Here is an 18,545-nt window from a genome sequence, read left to right on the forward strand (position 1 = left end):
ATAACTTATAATTTAATATTTCTTTAATTAAAATATATCTAATCCTTCCTATTTCCTGCCTTGCTCTGAAATGAAGCACATATTGAATAAAAATATTATACACAGACTGCAGCAGGTTGGCTCTTTCATGTCAGAGAAGGTTTGTCATTTTAGAAATGACTGAAACATGAAATAGACACACCCATTATCCCACATTAGAAAGTATGTGATATTATTATACATTATATCAATTATTTAGCAAGTCTCATTTATGAAGTTTTATGAAGCACATAAACTACACTATGGGCAAATGTTAGTTCTGCCATCATCCTGACAGGAATAAGAGTAACTAAAGGTAAAGGCTGTCCTGTTGCTCTCTGGAATTAGCAGTGGCTAGAAATGCTTCCCGACCATCAGCTTGAGGCAATGGGAGGGTAGGAACAGTTGATCAAACTGAGGCATCTGAACTGTGACTCGGCCTCTGACAGGATCTCCAGCCTTTAATAAAAAACCCACAGGGAGTCAGCCTGGGAAACTAATACCCCTTCTTCATTCACTCTGCTCCTGTGTGTCGGTTGCCTTCTAGAGATTCCCATTAGCTGAACTCAATGGGAAACCAGAGGAGGACGGGACTGTTCAACCCTCTCTCTAGAAGTCAGCTTGCTGGAGCAAAGAAGAAAGAAGGAAGCTGTGTATTTGGAGGACAATTGGAGGATACCTTGCACAAAGCCGTATCTGTCCTTACTGACTTTATCAGACAAAGGAAATAACTGTCCACTTTAAGTTCATCCTCACAGCCCTTTCTTTGGGAATGTATACTGAAAATATGATTAATGAACTTGACCTTTTAGCTAATCAAGTATAAAATTTACTACAAATATGCAATTCACACAAGAAGCCCTTCTTACTCTTAGAGGATTTTATAGGTTTGACACCTCTTTTAATTAGAGTGTGACTGGGAAAAATAATACAAAACCTTTTACAAGTGAATGGAATCATAATGGCGTTTTCTCTTATTCCATTTTAGATCTGTTATCACATCTCAAAATTTAATCTTGGCCGGGCGTGGTGGCGCACGCTTGTAATCCCCATGCTTGGGAGGCGGAGACAGGAGGATCGCGCAGATTCGAAGCCAGCTGCACACGCTGGTTTAGGAGACCCTGTTTCCAAATAAAAATGTAAAAATAGGTCTGGGAGTGTAGCCCAGAGGTAAAAGGGCTTCCAGGAACCCTAGTACCACCCCCCAAAAATTAATCTTGATTCATTTTTATCATTTTAACAAATTTATTTTGAGAAGATATTTATCTCATAACTTGTTTAATATTTTACTAACTAGATGGCAATTCTAAAAACTGAAGAATAAAAATGGCCCAAATTGACAGTGTGGTGGCGCACACTTGTAATCCCTGTGTTTGGGAGGCGGAGACAGGAGGATCGCGCAGGTTCGAAGCCAGCTGCGCTGACTTAAGAGACCCTGTTTCTAAAAAAAAAAAAAAAAAAAAAAAAAAAGTATAAGAATAGGTCTGGGAGTGTAGCCCGGAGGTAGAAGGGTTTCCAGGAATCCCAGTACCACCAAAAAAAAAAGGGGGGGGCAAATTATATCCCAAATGATAACTTAACAAATATTTATCTGCTACACCATTAAACAGAACTCTGTGCAAATATTTTGTTTCTAAGAAAAGGGTTCCTAACCCACTGACTTGTTTATTGATTATGAGTAATTTTATCTGTGCCTTAATATTTTTGTTGAACTTATGTCAATGAAATGACAACACTTATGTTTTCTACCTTATCTTCTTTGTAATTATCAGTATAAACTAAATAAAAACCTAATAAGAACTGCAGTTTCAGCTACCTTTTTGATTTTCAGCGGTTTTCTCAAAGACCAAAGGAAACTAGAATCAGTCCAAAGCATAACTAAATGCATAATATGCCAATATGTTCAAGTGGAAAGAAAGAAAAAAACAATGCACTAAACAAAACTGGTGAAATCTACATTTTAACTGGGAGGCCAATTAGCATACTACTTTGAAATGTACTAAAATGTTTTTTTCTGGAATGGCATTGACATTTAGCAATTAATGATAATAACATTACTTATTCTTTCTGTAGCAAAAGGAAATTCATCAATTAAGGTAGTGAAGTAAAACATATCAGGATATCCTGCCTTTTCTATTTTGAAAATATTTTCTTTCCTGAATCATTTTCAAAGGCAAGGTCAGGCAAGACATATTTAAATATGTAGGTGATATGATTATAGAATGCTTTAATTTGGTCATTCTTAAAATAGATTTTGTAAACTGAAAACTACAAGGGCTGTCTGCTTGGAAATGATAACTCAAACTCATTCACTCATTGAATATTAAAGAGAATAATGTTTGATACTTGGTTTGTTATTTTATTTTATTTTATTTATTTTATTTTTGGTACTAAGGGTGAAACCCAGGAGGATCTTACCTCCAAGCCTCTTCCCAGCCCTTTTTATTTTTAATGTTAAAATAGGTCTCACTAAGTTTTTGAGACTGGCCTCAAGCCTTTGATCTTCCTGTTTCAGCCTCTCAAGTACTAGGATTACAGGCATGTGCAAACATACCTGACTTGGTACTTGTTTTGACAATGTATAGTATCAGACATTTCTTACAACATGTCACCCTTGTTTGTTTATTTATTCACTGAGGGGAGATAATTAGTCCTTAATTATATAAGAAATATCTGACAAAATATGTTTTCTTAAATATGTAAGTACTGTAGATTTAGGTAAATTGTCTTTAGAGGCATAACTTATATTTGTACTTCCGGTGCCCTACACATAGCAGGTGCTTAATGGCATATTATTCTCTTCTTTAAGTTATCTGATGGTTACATTTACATTACAAATGAGAAGTCCAAAGCCTATACTAAAATAATTTAATATTCAAATAAATGACCCTTTCTGAATGACCATTCTGAATGACAATGTCAGAACTCCCCAAAGGCTTCAGTCCCTTAACCAAAAGTCACTCTGCCTGATTGAAGTTCAGGGCATTCTAGGAAAAGTCAGAACACTATCACTGCTTAGAATTTTACAATATGTTAAAAACAGAGATGATGTCTGCTCTATGAACTTAAGTGTTATTCAGAGCAATATGAAAAATAATTTTCATATTTATTTAAGTTTATCAGCTTCTTCTATCAGTCACTAGAAAGTTCTAAATTATGCAGGACCAAAGTATAGATTGATAATCAAAAGGAGATAGTTTCTTCTAAAGCTGCTGGGGGTCCAAGTACCTATTTTAGGAAAGATGTCCTCAAGGACATTACAAGTTAGATGTTCATCACAAGTATGTTCTTAGGAATATTATTTCAAAAGATGTTCCGCGGAATCCCTAATTTTTAGACCGGATAAAACGTTTGAGAACTAGAAAATCTTTAGGATTTTGTGTTTTTTAAATCAATCTAATCCCCAACTCTAAATCTAAATTTCAAGCCATCCAGGAAGATAAACTGCAGGACCTAACAATGTTCTTTGCTGCAGACAGCAAGGCAGGAGTCAATCATCATTCACGTTTGCCATTTCATGCTTGAAGATCAACAACCAGCTCGTGCTCACTCTCTCTCCCTCTCTCGCTCCCTCTTTCGCTCTCTTTCCTTTTCCTCCCTTTCTGTTTTCTCTAGCTCCACCATTCATCTTTATGACTTGCTTCTCATCTTACTATCTACACATTCAGCCAGAAGCCTCACAGGAAGAGAAAGAGTCTACATAGTCCACATTAGTGGCAAATCATATTAATGAAAATAGACCACACATCTTTCATAATCTGCTAGGCAATGCTGCAGTAGCCGAGTCCTATCCAGAGCCATCTGACTCTGCTCTACTAGGAGACTCCAATCTGCACAGGTGGCAAATGTCAAGTTAACCCCTTCCTAACAATGCCATTTTCAACCCTCGGACGACCTCGCTTATTAGTCTTATAAAGTATGAAATTCCAACATCCAAGCCCATGCTGTTAAATTAACAACATCACACCGCTACATACAACTTGAATACTTCCCATAACTTTAGAACTGGAAAAACACTGTTCGGATTTCATTTACCAGTTTAAAAATAGCAAACTCTAATTTGAAACACACTCTCTCCCTCTCCCTTTCTCTCTCTCGCTCTCTCTCCTACACACACGTACATAATTGTACACTCTCAGTAATATTTCATCTCAGCAATAGGCAGTATTTCTTAGTACAAACAAAAATAAAATTCAGTAGAATCACAGGTTTTAAAAATCACATTTGTCAGAAGATGATGTTTGTTAAGAAACAAATCAAAAAGAAAATATTCCTCAGAGCTAAAATGACAAGTCACAATCTGTTTTGTATAACAATGGCTATTCATCTAGTTTTACTTAGAAATCAAAATCTATTCCATGTTTATTTTGACTTGATGATGATTCATAAATGACTGTATCACTGCCCAATGAAATTGCTTTTCCTTGAGTAGGTGGGTGCTGAGCAAGACAAATCATATTTTTTAAACATCTTAAAATGATGTGGCAATTTTTAAAATGAATTGTCTTCAAACTCTCTCACTTTGTAGATCCAGAGATAAAAGGAAAGTTAGAAAAGATGCCTACAGATCACCTTAAGTCCAAAATAAAATCACTGTGCTCACTAAACAAGGAGGGGTTCTTCTCAAAACACTCATAAGCAACAAGGCACTCCAAATAAGTTTTGATAGAAGTTATGTCGCATTTAAACTCACCGCTGGACGTAAGGGTCAGGGCAGTACGGTAGGGTGGCACACCGGGCAGTTTCAAAATTCATTTCCTTCACCTCTCCTTGATATCAACAAATGGAGAGCAATTCTAGAAAATATACACATGTACCTGTGTATATATAGATATATAGCCAGGAGGCTCAAAGCAATAGGGTCAAATGCCATCAGACATAGAAGTTTAGACTCTTTCCCCCCTTCACACATATTTGCAAAGAGGCGGAGCTTTTTTCCACTTTAGCCAATGAGAGTCAGCGAGTGACTAACACATCACTGGCAGTGAGTTCTTACCAGCTGGGCATCCTCACTAATGTGGTTCTTCCCCTCCTTTGGCGGCTGTAGAGATCTTGACATATAGTGGCCACACTTGGCAGTTTGTAGGCATCTCTGAGCTTCTGCTCTCTCTCATGATTGGAGGTTGGCATGAATGGCATCAGAGTTTAATTTCAGCAGCTTGGACTTCTGTAACCGGACAGAGCTGATGAGTGTCCACCTCGCTCCAGCTAAAGAGCATTTTCTACGATTCAGATACTGTTTTGATTTGAAGAGTTCTGTGGCTGCTTCTAGGGCTGAAACGTTTTGCAGGGCTGCTTAGGAAGGTTGTTTCTTTTTTTCATCTGGCTCCCCTCCCCCTTCAACCTCCCTTTCAGCCAACCGCCTGTTGTGGTCACAATCTCAAATAGCAAAGACAGGGAAATTCCTTGATTATATTTAACCTAGAACTCACTCTTCGTCTCAACTAAGAGAAAGAGATATCCATTCATATCTCTTTAGAAATTTTGCTTGCCCTAAATAAAACAATTTTCATGGAGCTCTTTAAATAGTCTACCTCAAACCTACACTAACACTTTGTGTAAGAATTTCCCTAGAGTGATATCAAAATGGGAATACATATACTATTTTAGAATTTCTGTGAGTTTACAAAATTATTTCAAACTCTCCATTAATGAAAACATTTTTTATTTCTGTCTCTATCAGTTAGTCTATCTCACTCTCATTTTTGCTGTTTTTGATTTGTTTGTCTTATTTTGCTTTGACTTGACTGACTTTGGAATAAAACCAGAAAGTTGTTCATACATTCAAGAATTAATGTCAAAGGAAGCCTACATACAGAATGATATCCTTTCTTTTTTTAATGTGGTCTGTAAACATACCATGATCCTGTGGGTTTAAAAATTGATTGAAATATGATTCGGAAGTTAAATCAGAATAGACTCCAACAGAAAAAAAATATGGACCCAGTGCCACTACCATGGTAAGTTCACATCTTCCATTTACCCCCTAATCACAGGGTACATGTAAACTAGTGACATCAGAAAATGTCAAAGTTGTGAGACAATCTAAAGTCCTTTGCAAAGAAATTTGACATTTCCCTGTAAGAAATTCTGGTTCAAAATGTGTTTCCTAAAGATGTTGAATTCGTTGCTTCAGCCAGGCTGGAAGGGAGAAGCTATTTAAAACTTGACATTCTCTTCCTTTACTTAGCCTGAGAGTGTCTAACATCTGTGAATTGTGAAATTCACAAACATGCCGGCCTGAGCCCCAGCCAAACCAGACAGCTTGTTCTACAAAATGTGAAACTTGAAGGAAAAATCATTTTACTAATTAATTATAGATTTGTTAATTGGAGTTAAAGTGTTTGGCTTTCTTCCCTGCTATGGCACATACAGATTGACCTAAAGATTTTAAAGTGAAAGTAATCAATTTCCTATGACCATGGCCAGGTGGTTCCATCACACAGGACCTCACCTTGCCCATTTGTCAAATGAATGAAATGATGGTTTAAAGGTCAGAGCTATTCAAAATTTAATGTGCCCAGGAGTCACCTGGAAATCTTGTTAATGCAGATCTGGTCAGTAAGTCAGGCTGAGGCCCGAGACTCTGCATTTCTAACAGGTTTCCAGGTTTTCCAGGTGTGACTGACCCTGAAACCACACTTTGGTGTAGAATAGTTTACTACACCTTCCAAGTCTGATATTTAGAATCCACAGATTCTAGGAAATAAGGAAGAATGCTTTAAAATATTTTCAATTACCACCAAAAGCTACAGACTTCCAAATAATCAATCTGCAAAACTTCCTTCTGTTTTTTTTATTTAAAAAGGCTTATGGCTTAATTTATATTTAAAGATAAATTGAACTAATACTATATATATATATATATATATATATATATATATATATATATATGCAAAATTATCAATTCCAATCTCAAAGACATTTACTGGGAAAGAGGAGAAAGAGATTGGAATCAGAAGAAAAGTGCTAAAAGAACTGTGTGAATGTATATTTTTATCACTCTATACCACAGAAAGATGTATAATTACAAGCCACCAAGTAAAAGTCTTAGAAAAACACTTAAAATATATGCCATAATATCAATAGTTGTTATGAAAAATCTTATATTTACTTGGCTCATGACAGATATTAAGTTGCCACAAATTTCATGTAATTAATTATAAAAAATACTGGTTCCTATTGTATAACGGAAATAGATAGAGAAAATTATTCTGACCAAAGGGTGCAGCTCCTTTGACAGCATATCAATAGCACACAACTATCCCAAATCTAGGAAAATAAGTGACAATTATACAATAATTATTGTAACTGCCTCATATTTATACTGCATTCTTTTCCCCTCAGGATATTAGGTTACTACTTAACTGTATAAATAATTTCTTTGGTATGCAAGTTATATACTTTTCTGAGACTAAGTGTTTTAGGCAGAGATTATAATAGAAGAAGTTACACAGAAACCTAGGAGAACATAATTGCCTCTCTTTCCTATATGTGGGACTGTGGGGGGGGGTACTGGGAATTGAACCCAGAGGCATTCTATCTCTGAGCTATACACCCAGTACTTTTTTTGGTGGCACTGGGTTCCTGGAAGCCCTTCTACCTCTGGGCTACACTCCCAGCCCTATTTTAAACTTTTTTATTTTTGGAAACAGGGTCTGTTAAGCCAGCGCGGCTGGCTTCGAACCTGCACGATCCTCCTGTCTCTGCCTCCCAAGCGCAGTGGCGCCCCGCCTCCCAGTACTTATTTTAAAAAAAATATTGTTTTGAAATAGGGTCTCAGGTTGCTAAGAGTCTCATTAAATTGCTGATGATACTGGCCTTGAACCTGTGATCTTCCTGTTTCAGACTCCTAAGTACTGAGATTACAAATGTGTACCGCCATGTTCAGCTACCTGCCTGTTTGATGGATGTCTGTGAACACACTTGATTTGTATGAGGAGGAAGAGAATGGGGTTAGGAAAACAGCAACATGTAGGGTCTGAAAGACTGATCATAACGTAAGAGAAAGCAGCACTTTTTCCTTCTCAATTTCCAGCAGCCAAGCATGTACACACTGCCACACTAAGGTGTTCAGAATACAAATCCTTGTCACTTACAGCCATGAAGCTTATTTCACAACTTCTCTCTTTTATGCATGCTCTCTTCTGCATTATTTACTTTTCTGTTTGCTTTTCTGCCCTAGATTGTATTTTGTTCTCCATCAAGGATGTTTATAAACCTCATCTACACATCTTTCAAAAACCAAAAAGTCTCTCTCCTCATCCCTCAGAGTTAAATGAAACTCTCTTCTATCTCTAGTGTCCTAAATAAGTACATCTATACTTGCTTGTGCCAGGGAACCTACAACTTTTCTCCTGGATTCTAGCTGTTTTGAATAAAATTAATCTTCTGTACTGGAATAGGAATAATATGTAGCCAGGCTTACTATCTGATTATCTTTATCTCCAGGGACTAGCAATATAATGAACAGTGGATGTGTCACCTGTTTATATCTTTGCAAAATTATCTACTAATAAGGATTATAATAATATAATATAAATATATAATATATTAATGTATTAATATATAATATAATATTAATATATAATAGTATAATAAAATAATATAATATTAATAACTTAATAAAAATAATTTCTATGCATATTTTACAAATAGCTTTATAATGTATAATTTAATGCATTGAACTGCATCAATTCTAAGTTTTCTGTTAAAGATGTATTGACACATTGGACCCATATATTGTCTATCATAATCATAATGGAACATTTCCATTACTCCCTTTGCAGACAATCCTCATACCCATTAGTAGACAGTCCTCTCTTGTCGCAGTCCTTAGGAAATCCCTAGCTTGCTTTTTGTCATCAAAAGTTAAATGTATATTTTCTATATGTTCTATTGAATATTTTCCAATCAAACTTTCTGTGAGAAAGGAAATACTCTACATTTACACTGTTATCTCTGGTGAATGTTATGGAGGAGCTAATTTTTTATTATTATCTAATTTTAATCAATCCAAATTTAAATAGTCACATATGGCTAGTGGCCACCACGATGGGATAGCACAATGCTAAATGCCACATAAACAGAGGCGTATAATATTATATATTCCTTGGTGTGTAGGCTCTTTTGCTCAGTGATGCCATCGTTTCTGTGATATGTCCATGCTGTTAACTACAGCAGCAACTCATTCTTCTGGCTGTTGAGCATGTGGATTGTTACTTCTAGGAATGAACTCTGTCCCCATATACTTAGTTTTGGCCAGAAGCTGCAGTAACATTGACCTTTTAAGAGCTCAGTGATAACCCATCAAAAACTTATTCTTCATCCTACTAGGTTTCATAGAAATGGAGTGTCTTTTTCCCCGCAATACTGCTACAAGCAGCTCTGAAAGAACAGCTTACAGAGTAAAATGCTAAGTTGAGAAACCTGGGTTTCACCTGGGCTCTAAACAGAACTTATGTACTCTCAGGCCTTATACAAGTAGCTCTTCCCTTTTAGCCCTAGGTTTTTATCTGTAAATGAAAAAATAAATATCAATTAGGCTTCTTTTTATGTATTTTTATTTTTATATGGATCATATTTAAAATGGCATACATTCACACAGGCTTGGTGTCTTCCCCCTCCCGCTTCCCCTTCCTCCTCCCAACAATGAGTGTCCAGGTTGACCATGCTACATTCACAATTATACACATATTCCAATGTAGGTCCTCCAGTTAGTCAACCTTAGTTAGGCTTCATTTGATAAAAGCAATACAGCTGGATGTTATGGCACATACTATAATCCCAATACTTGGGAGGATGAGACAGTAGGATTGCAGGTTCAAGGACAGACTCAGGAAGTAGTGAGAGTCCCATCAATCTAGCAAGAACCTGTTTCAAAATAAAACTAAAAAATAGGGCTGGAGTATAACTTGGAGGTACAATGCCCCTGGGTTCACTCCCCAGTAAAACACACATACACGCGTGCACATACACACAGGCACGCACACACACAGTAGAAACTAACTGCCTAGCTAAATCCAAAAATAGTAAGACAAGTAAAAAGAAGCAAGAAAATTCAGACTGGAGGAGAAGGTTGGCAAGCTTGTTTTATAGAGGGCTGAAACCAAGATAGTTCTAGAGCTGTAATTAGTAGAATAGTTAGAGAGTCACTTCACAGCACCACTGGAGGCAGAAGTCAGATCCAACAGGTTTTGTGAACTTGAGTCATCCAGCTTAAAAGTCAAATTCCCTGAAGGGAGATGCCATATTTGGTCAGGAAAAGTCTAAGCTAAGCACCTTGACTGAGAACCCCACCAAGACTGGACAAAGAGTTTTGAGAAGAGACTAACTCGAGGTTTTGTGGACCAAGGCAAGGATGATGATGGGTAGCAGATGCCATCAGGGACTTGAAGCCATTCATTGACCTTACACATTCCCTGGAGCTCTGGCACTCAGACCGCGTGATCACTGCACAATCAGAGGAGCTGAACTACTCTGTGTCAGGGCAACTGAACCTCGGGCCTCTCTGGGTCACTCTGACCTTTGCCACTTTTCTAAGTTGGGAACCAGGAAAGGCCCCTGTTCAATGTGGAAAAATACATTTACCAAATGACACCCAAATTGAAGAGATGAAAAAGTTTCGTAAATATTTTTTTCTAGATTACTTTTCTGTACAAAAGCTCTGTTTAACCACATAATTTCTATTTTACAGAGGTGAAACCAAAGCCCTGCTTTTGGGGGAAACCCTATTAATAATATCCCTCCAATTTTGTGCTGTATTGATCTAATATTTGCCACAGTCTGACATCTAGGAGAAGTAAAACTAGACTTCTACTAACTAGGTATACCGGATGGTGGCCAAATACTTTTTAATTAAATGAAAAAGCAAATGTATTTCAAAGTTAGCCATGTGCTCCTGATTTGACCGCTACCTTTTTACAGGTCCTGGGCTTCATCAAATAGAACAATGTGTTGTTAAATTAATATCTTAGAGTCTACTGAGTAAAAAGGAAATGTTTCAGGAGAATATCCCAAGGACAGGGCACTTCTATGCAGAGGGCATGCAAGGAAACCAGAGGCCAATTGGGTGGGGAGGAGGTTGGCAGTTTCTCTAACAGACAAACCTGATACCCTCCAAGTCACACCCAGTGTCCAAAAGCAATGTGGGTGGGCTTCTTTACCAGACATCCCTGAACAGCTGTGTGTGGGCCGCTCCTCACTCCCACCCCTCCTGTGCTCAAAGCCCACGTGAGTGGTAAGTGCGAGATAAATAGGGAAACACAGGAAGTCCTTATTTGGCACTGCCCAGATTTTTTCCCCCTGAACCATTTGTCAGTTGCAGATATGATGCACCTTTACTCTAAATGTTTCAGAGCATATTTCCTAACATGAAGAAATTTCTTACACAATCAGTGTAATCAATGAAATCAGAAAACTAACAGCAATAAAACATCTACTCTCTACACACATTATTCAAATTTGCCAGTAGTCCCAATAAGATTTTTTTTTTTTGGTACTACTAGGAATTAAATCCAAGGACATTCTACCTCTAGTCTATACCTCAGCCCTTTTTATTTTTCTTTATTTTTGTTTTGTTTTATTACTATTATTATTTATTATTATTTATTATTATTTATTTATTTATTATTATTATTATTATTATTATTATTATTATTATTATTTGGTGGTACTGGGGTTCTTGGAAACCCTTGTATCTCTGGGCTACACACCCAGACCCATTTTTATATTTTTACTTGGAAACAGGGCCTCCTAAGCCAGCAAGGCTGGCTTCGAACCTGCGCGATTCTCCTGTCTCTGCCTCCCAAGCGCGGTGATTACAAGTGTGTGCTACCACGCCTGGCCTTTTAATTTTTTAATTTTGAAACAGGAACTTTCTAAGATGCTGTGTCTCACTAAGTCACGGAGGCCGGCTTTGAACCTGTAATCCTCCTGTTTCAGCCTCCCAAGTACTGGTATTTCAGGCATACTCCACCATGCTAAACTATAATATCTTTATAGCAAGAGAAAATCCCAGGTTATGCACTGGATGTACTTGTTCTGCTTCTTTTGTATAGTTCTTAAGTCTCAGTGATTCATGACACAGATAATTTTGAAGCATACAGGACAGTTGTTATGAGAAAGGTTCCTTAGTTTAGATTTGACTGATGATTCCTCATGAGGAGATTCCGTTATGTACTTTAGACAGAAACATCATAAAAGTGATGCTGTGTCCATCAGTGTGAATCATAGCTGGAATTGCTTGGGTTTTAAAGCCCACCAATGGGTTTTCCCCAGGTTTCATCTCAGAAGCAGATTTGTTCATTATTGTGAAACTAGAAAATTTGAATGTCAAGATGTGCATAATTTCTTCCCATGTCCTGGGAAATACCTTAGCAATATATTTATGCTGGCATATGTTTTAGTGAAATATGCAAGTGTGAAAGTTTTAACTATAATCTTTTAACAGTGTTTTTTTTTTTTAACTCCAAATTCCTGTCCATTGCCTTTACACTGACAGAGAGTTGTGATTGAGCAGCTTAGGGATTTTTAGGATTCAGCCAGAGGTAAATTGAAGAAGGGATGATTTTAGCTTTGGTCTGAGAGGGTACATTTAGTTGGTTTACAGTTATGTTTGTGTAGAGTTAAATTATTGTTATTCATCCTGTTGTAGATGGCTTCCAAGAATCCTCCTCCGAGCCATGTGTTAACTTTCTGTGTATGGAGTCTCTGAAGGCTTAGGGCTGGAGGCCATATCAGGATATGAGTATCTCTAACTGTAATTGGCAGGAAAAGTGTTTGCACACTCCCTTTTATCAGGCATGCAAAACTGTGAGAAGAAAAATCAATAAGATCAATATTTACTCAGAACTCAGGTTTACTACTGTCTATTATTCAGCTTGTACAATTGTAAATATACCATACATGATAAGACTATTTACGATGGGAATGCATAATGTAAAATTTATCATTGTTTTTGTATTTTTAGGAATACAAACACAAGTAGTACTTGCTACAAACAGTAAATACATCTGTCAAGACTTGGATTGGGACTGTAGAAGAAAAGGCTATATATATGTGATATTAAAGATTATTCCAGGTGTGGTAAAGCATGCCTGTAATTTCAGTACTTGGGAAGATGAGGCAGGAGGATTGCAGGGTTGAAGCCAGCCTCAAGAAAGTGGTGTGACCCTGTCTCAAAATAAAAAATACCTAGGAGTAGCAGCACACACTTGTAATCCCAATACGTGGGAGGCTGAGCATGACCAGCCTCAGCAACTTAGTGAAGCCCTCTGCAACTCAGTGAGAGCCTGTTTCAAGATAAAAATCATGAAATAGGACTGGAAGTGTAGTTTGGAGGTAAAATGCACCTGTGCCAAATAAAACAAACTAATGCTGGACTTTTTGGGTAAAATGCCCCTGAGTTCAATCCCCCACCCCACACACAGATTCTGATCTACCCCAGGATTCTATACTTCCCCAAATGTAAAATTCTTTTTTTTTTTTTTTTTAGGTACTAGAAATGGAGCCCAGGGGCAATCTACCTTCAAGATACACCTCTAGCTCTGTGTTTTGTTTTTTAATTTTGAAACAGGGTCTCACTAAGTTGCAAAGGGCCTCACTAAGTAGCTGAGATTGTCCGCAAACCCAGATCCTCCTATCTCAGCTTCCCAAATACTGGGATTACAAGTGTTGCAAGTGTGTGCCACATGCCTGACTGTAAAATTATTAAAACTATTTTTTTCTGTATGAACCATCTATTTATCTATATAAATTATATTGTTAAAATGGCTTGAGGTAGTTTATAAAATACTTCTAAGAATAAGAATACATATGCAGGGTTATCAGCACCTAGTGATGGTGTAATGGAGAGTGCTATTTTAATACAGTTTCACTTTTGCAAATGAAAGTTCGATAGACCTGCTGCATGGCTATATGAATATATTTAGCACTATTGAACTATACACACAAATAAAATGAAGATGGTAAACATTATATATATATATACATATATATACATATATATACATATATATGTATATGTATATATATGTGTATATATATGTATATATATATATATATATATATATATATATATATATATATATATATATATAGGTGGTTCTGGGGTTTCTGGAAGCCCTTCTACCTCTGGCTATACTCCCAGACCTATTTTTATGTTTTTATTTGGAAACAGGGTCTCTTAAGCCAGTGCGGCTGGCTTCTAATCAGTGCGATCCTCCTGTCTCTGCCTCCCAAGCGCGGGGATTACAAGCGTGTGCCACCACGCCCAGCAACATTATATGTTTTTATTGTACCTATTTTTTAAATGTCAAAACATATGTAGGCTTAATGAGGAAACCAACAAGCATAAACATCAAGGGCAATAAAAATAAGAAGCCATGGACAGTATGTTCAAAAATACATAACATGAAATTCTACATTTCTGTTAAAGAACTATGAATTTGTCTGTGAACTTTTAAGGAGATCTTTTATGTAATTGTTTTCATCCACAGTAACAGTTTAGAGTTTTGTTATGTAACAAAACTTGAAATAATTTCTTGAAGTGGACTGTCTTCCAAAAAAACCTTTAGCTTCTACTTTCATATTCTAATGTATTTGTTTGATTGATCATTGCAAATAAATGGTGGTGGGTACTATTAAGAGACCTGAATTTCTAAGATGGATGACGTTAAGAGAGCTAGGTTTCTGAGGTGATTCCCTCACAGGGCTCTTTAGCACTCACTTACTAAATGGCTGATTAACAGAATCAACATGAATATTTCTTGAGGTCCTCCCCTCTGTGCCCATCCATGCTTGGGAATTGTTGGTGCCAAGTGTATACACTATATTCAAACAGCCTAGAGTTGACAATGATTTTCTTTTTCTTTTTTGCATTTTAAGTTTCTTAGACATAGCTGGACTCCTTAGTTACTTATGATCTATTTGCCTTCTGGGGTTTGGTTTGGTGTATCTGGTGCCTAACTAATATTGATGAGAGAGGACAATGTTTACCAGCATTCACGCTGTACATATATAGGTGGGCGAGAAGAAAATGTTGCCGTTCTTACTTGCTTTTCTGTGGTTAGTTTGAGCCCATGAGAGACAGCTGTGGCTGAAACCTTCCCCAGACGCACATTCACAAATTTGTGCCCACCGCGGGGTATTCCCAACCTCCTGGTAGCCAGATGCTTAGTTCTAAGTGAGAACACAGCTCAATACACCTTGGAAGAACATACCAGCAGCAATAGACAGCTGCACCCACTCTCACTAGGGTCCAGTATTAACAGGGCATCCAGCCTGCACTCTTGGAATAGGCAGAGCTCTGGCAGTAAGTGTGGCCACCCAGGAACCAGCATTCATTTGCCCAGGGCACATCTTGGGACCACACCTGGCTAGCCCAGCTGGAATTTCCAGAGACACAAGAAAATCCATCGGGCCACAAAATCTGCTCAGGACCTCAGGGGGAAGTGCCAATTACACTTTAGTCACTCTCCACCCCTGCTGTAGGGAAGCACAGGCTGGAGGCGAGGGTGGTGAGTGCAGATGTGCTGACCACAGGTTAGAATTTCGCAGAATCTGTGAACTGTACAGAATCAAATAACAGTGAAACCAGACACCCGGACACATAAACCTAAAGCAGCTAAAGGAGAAAAAGGTGTCCAAACACCCAGAGTGACTTAAGAAGATAAAAATAGAGTACAAAGAAAACTAAGAGACATTGGACGGTATCCTGAAAGCTACCAAGCAATCAGATACACACATATTATATGGACCTGACCCCATATGCGTAAATAAGTAGGACTGTTTGTTTTACTTTTAATGTGGATGTTATGTTTTCTTTTGCTTTTAAAGTGCTTTTGTTTTAGTATGGTTATTGCTGTTTTCTTTTTTTTCTTTTTCTTTCTTCTTTTAAGCCAAACTTCTCTTACTTTAACTTGTTGTTTTATATATATATACATTGGATAGTTTGCCTTATTTCTTTATTTCACACGGCTACTAGTTCCTTTTATTTTATTCCTCTTCCTTTTTCCTCTTTCTTCCCTTTTCCTTCCTTTTCTTTCATTCTCCTCCTTTGATTGGTTTACCTTCCTTTTTCTTGGATTACATAATAGTCTTGGTATCTTGAGCGGATTCTTTTTTTTTTTTTTTTTTTTTTTTTTTTATGTCTGCCTGCTCCTACCAGCATCCCTATTTACAAACCTTCCCACACTAACCTACATACATTTCTCCCCCAAAACTTTTCCCCATAATATACCTCATGGTTTAAAACTCAAAGTATTTTTTATATCCATAACTACTCTACTAACAACAAGAGTCCTAGTAGTTAACTCTCTCTCATTCATAGCAAGTTATTACTTTATCATACTTAAAGTCCTTCTCAACCTAACATATCCTCCACCTAATCTGACTCCTTTACCCATCACCCCAGCTCCTCCCACATCACCCACTTTCAACACTGGAAAGGCTCTGCTGACTGGCCGATACTCCTAAACTCCTAATATTAAGATTTGACTAAACACATTACTCACGAACGATGGGTAGAAATCAGAAAAACAGGACAGAGAACACTATAAATATGAGAACCAGGAGTTATGAAGAGACAGCAGAAATCACGAATACTGACCTACTAGAAATGCAAGAAGGGGAGTTCAGAATCTTGTTGTTCAATATGATGAAAGGTTTTAAAACAAGTATAGAGGAGGTTAAAGGTGAAATAGAAACACTAAAAAAGAATCAGAAAGAGGTCTGGAATGAAATGAAAGAGGCAATAAGTGAAATGAAGACAGCAATAGAAAGAAACTCTGGAAGATTAGATGAAATGGAAAACAGAATATCAATATTAGAAGACAGTACATCCCAAACCGAAAACACAGTCAGCGATATACAGAAATCTTCACAGCAACAAAACCTAAACATCCAGCAATTATGGGATAATATGAAGCGCCCTAATTTACGGATAATAGGCATTGAGGAAGGGATAGAGGTACAGACCAAGGGCATATGTAATATCTTCAAGGAAATAATCTCAGAGAATTTTCCAAATATGGAAAGAGACTTGAATCTTCAAGTACAGGAGGCATACAGAACTCCACTGAGACAGGACCAAAGAAAAACCACTCCACGCCACATAATAACCAAATTGACCAGCATAGAGGCCAAGGAAGGAATCTTAAAAGCAGTGAGAACAAAAGGACAGGTGACATATAGAGGCAAAACAATAAGAATCACCCCAGACTATACAACCCAGGTCAGGAATGCTAGGAGAGACTGGTATGACGTGATTCAGACCCTGGAAGAACATAACTTCCAGCCCAAATTAATCTACCCAGCAAAACTACTATTCAAGATCAATGGGGAAGTCAAAGTCTTTCAGGATAAACAGAATCTCAAAAAATTCATGAATTCAAAGCCAACACTAGAGAAAATTCTTAAAGAAATAAATCATAAGGAAGAAAAAAGAAGCAGACTCCAGAATCAGAGAAGCGAGGAAGTTAATAAGTGGGCCATTTAAGTAAAGAAGAAAGATCACAACACCCAAGAGTAGACAGAACACAAAATGGCAGAAAACAAAAAGCATATTTCAATAATATCACTTAATGTCAAAGGACTTAACTCACCAATCAAAAGACATAGACTGGCAATGTGGATTAGGAAACATAATCCAAACATATGCTGTCTGCAAGAAACTCACCTCACAGCCAAAGACATTCACAGGTTGAAGGTGAAAGGATGGAAAAAGATATACCATGCCACCAGTGACCGAAAAAGAGCAGGGGTAGCAACCCTGATATCCAACAAAACAGACTTTAAAATAAAACACATCAAAAGAGACAAATCAGGGCACTTCCTTTTATTAAAAGGAACAATACACCAAGAAGATATAATGATAGTAAATATTTATGCCCCAAATGTGGGTGCAACCACATTCGTAAAACAAACCCTTCTGGACATAAGATCCCAAGTAGACCCAAATACAATAATTCTGGGAGACTTTAATACGCCTCTCACACCACTGGATCGATCTTCGAGGCAAAAGATGAGTAAAGATGCTCTAGAACTAAAGGAAACCATAAACCAAATGGACCTAATAGACGTTTTCAGAGTATTTCAACCAGGAACTACAGAATACACTTTCTTCTCAGCAGCCCATGGAACCTTCTCCAAAATAGATCACATCCTGGGACACAAAGAAAATACCAGCAAATTCAAAAAATGTAATATAATCCCATGCATCTTTTCAGACCACAATGGAATAAAAGTAGAAATCAACAACAGGAAACTCGAAAGAAAGTATTCAAATTCATGGAGAATGAATGATACACTACTAAATGACGAATGGGTAAGAGCAGAAATTAGGGAAGAAATAAAGAAATTTATGGAAACAAACGAAAACAGAGACACAACCCACCAAAACCTATGGGACACCATGAAGGCAGTACTAAGAGGAAAGTTTATCGCATTGAGTGCCCACATAAAAAGGATGGAGAACCACCAAGTAAAGAACCTAATGAAACAACTCAAGGATCTAGAAATTCTGCAAC

At 37.3% G+C, this 18,545-nt stretch overlaps 1 protein-coding gene across 4 annotated transcripts in view; it reads right to left on the bottom strand.

The window, feature by feature from the left end:
- The window catches only part of TP63 (tumor protein p63), a gene marked incomplete at both ends in the record, with an annotated part of 218,555 nt that extends 213,782 nt beyond the window's left edge, over window positions 1–4,773 (bottom strand). For all 4 annotated transcript variants that reach the window (XM_080695815.1, XM_080695814.1, XM_080695820.1 and 1 more), the window contains one exon: window positions 4,712–4,773. In XM_080695815.1, the coding sequence (XP_080551941.1) occupies window positions 4,712–4,773 (62 nt within the window). The remainder of the gene's footprint in view (window positions 1–4,711) is intronic.
- Between the last annotated feature and the right edge of the window lie 13,772 nt (window positions 4,774–18,545).

Source organism: Muscardinus avellanarius (assembly GCF_963383645.1).
Source record: "Muscardinus avellanarius genome assembly, chromosome: 5".
Lineage (NCBI taxonomy): Eukaryota > Metazoa > Chordata > Mammalia > Rodentia > Gliridae > Muscardinus > Muscardinus avellanarius.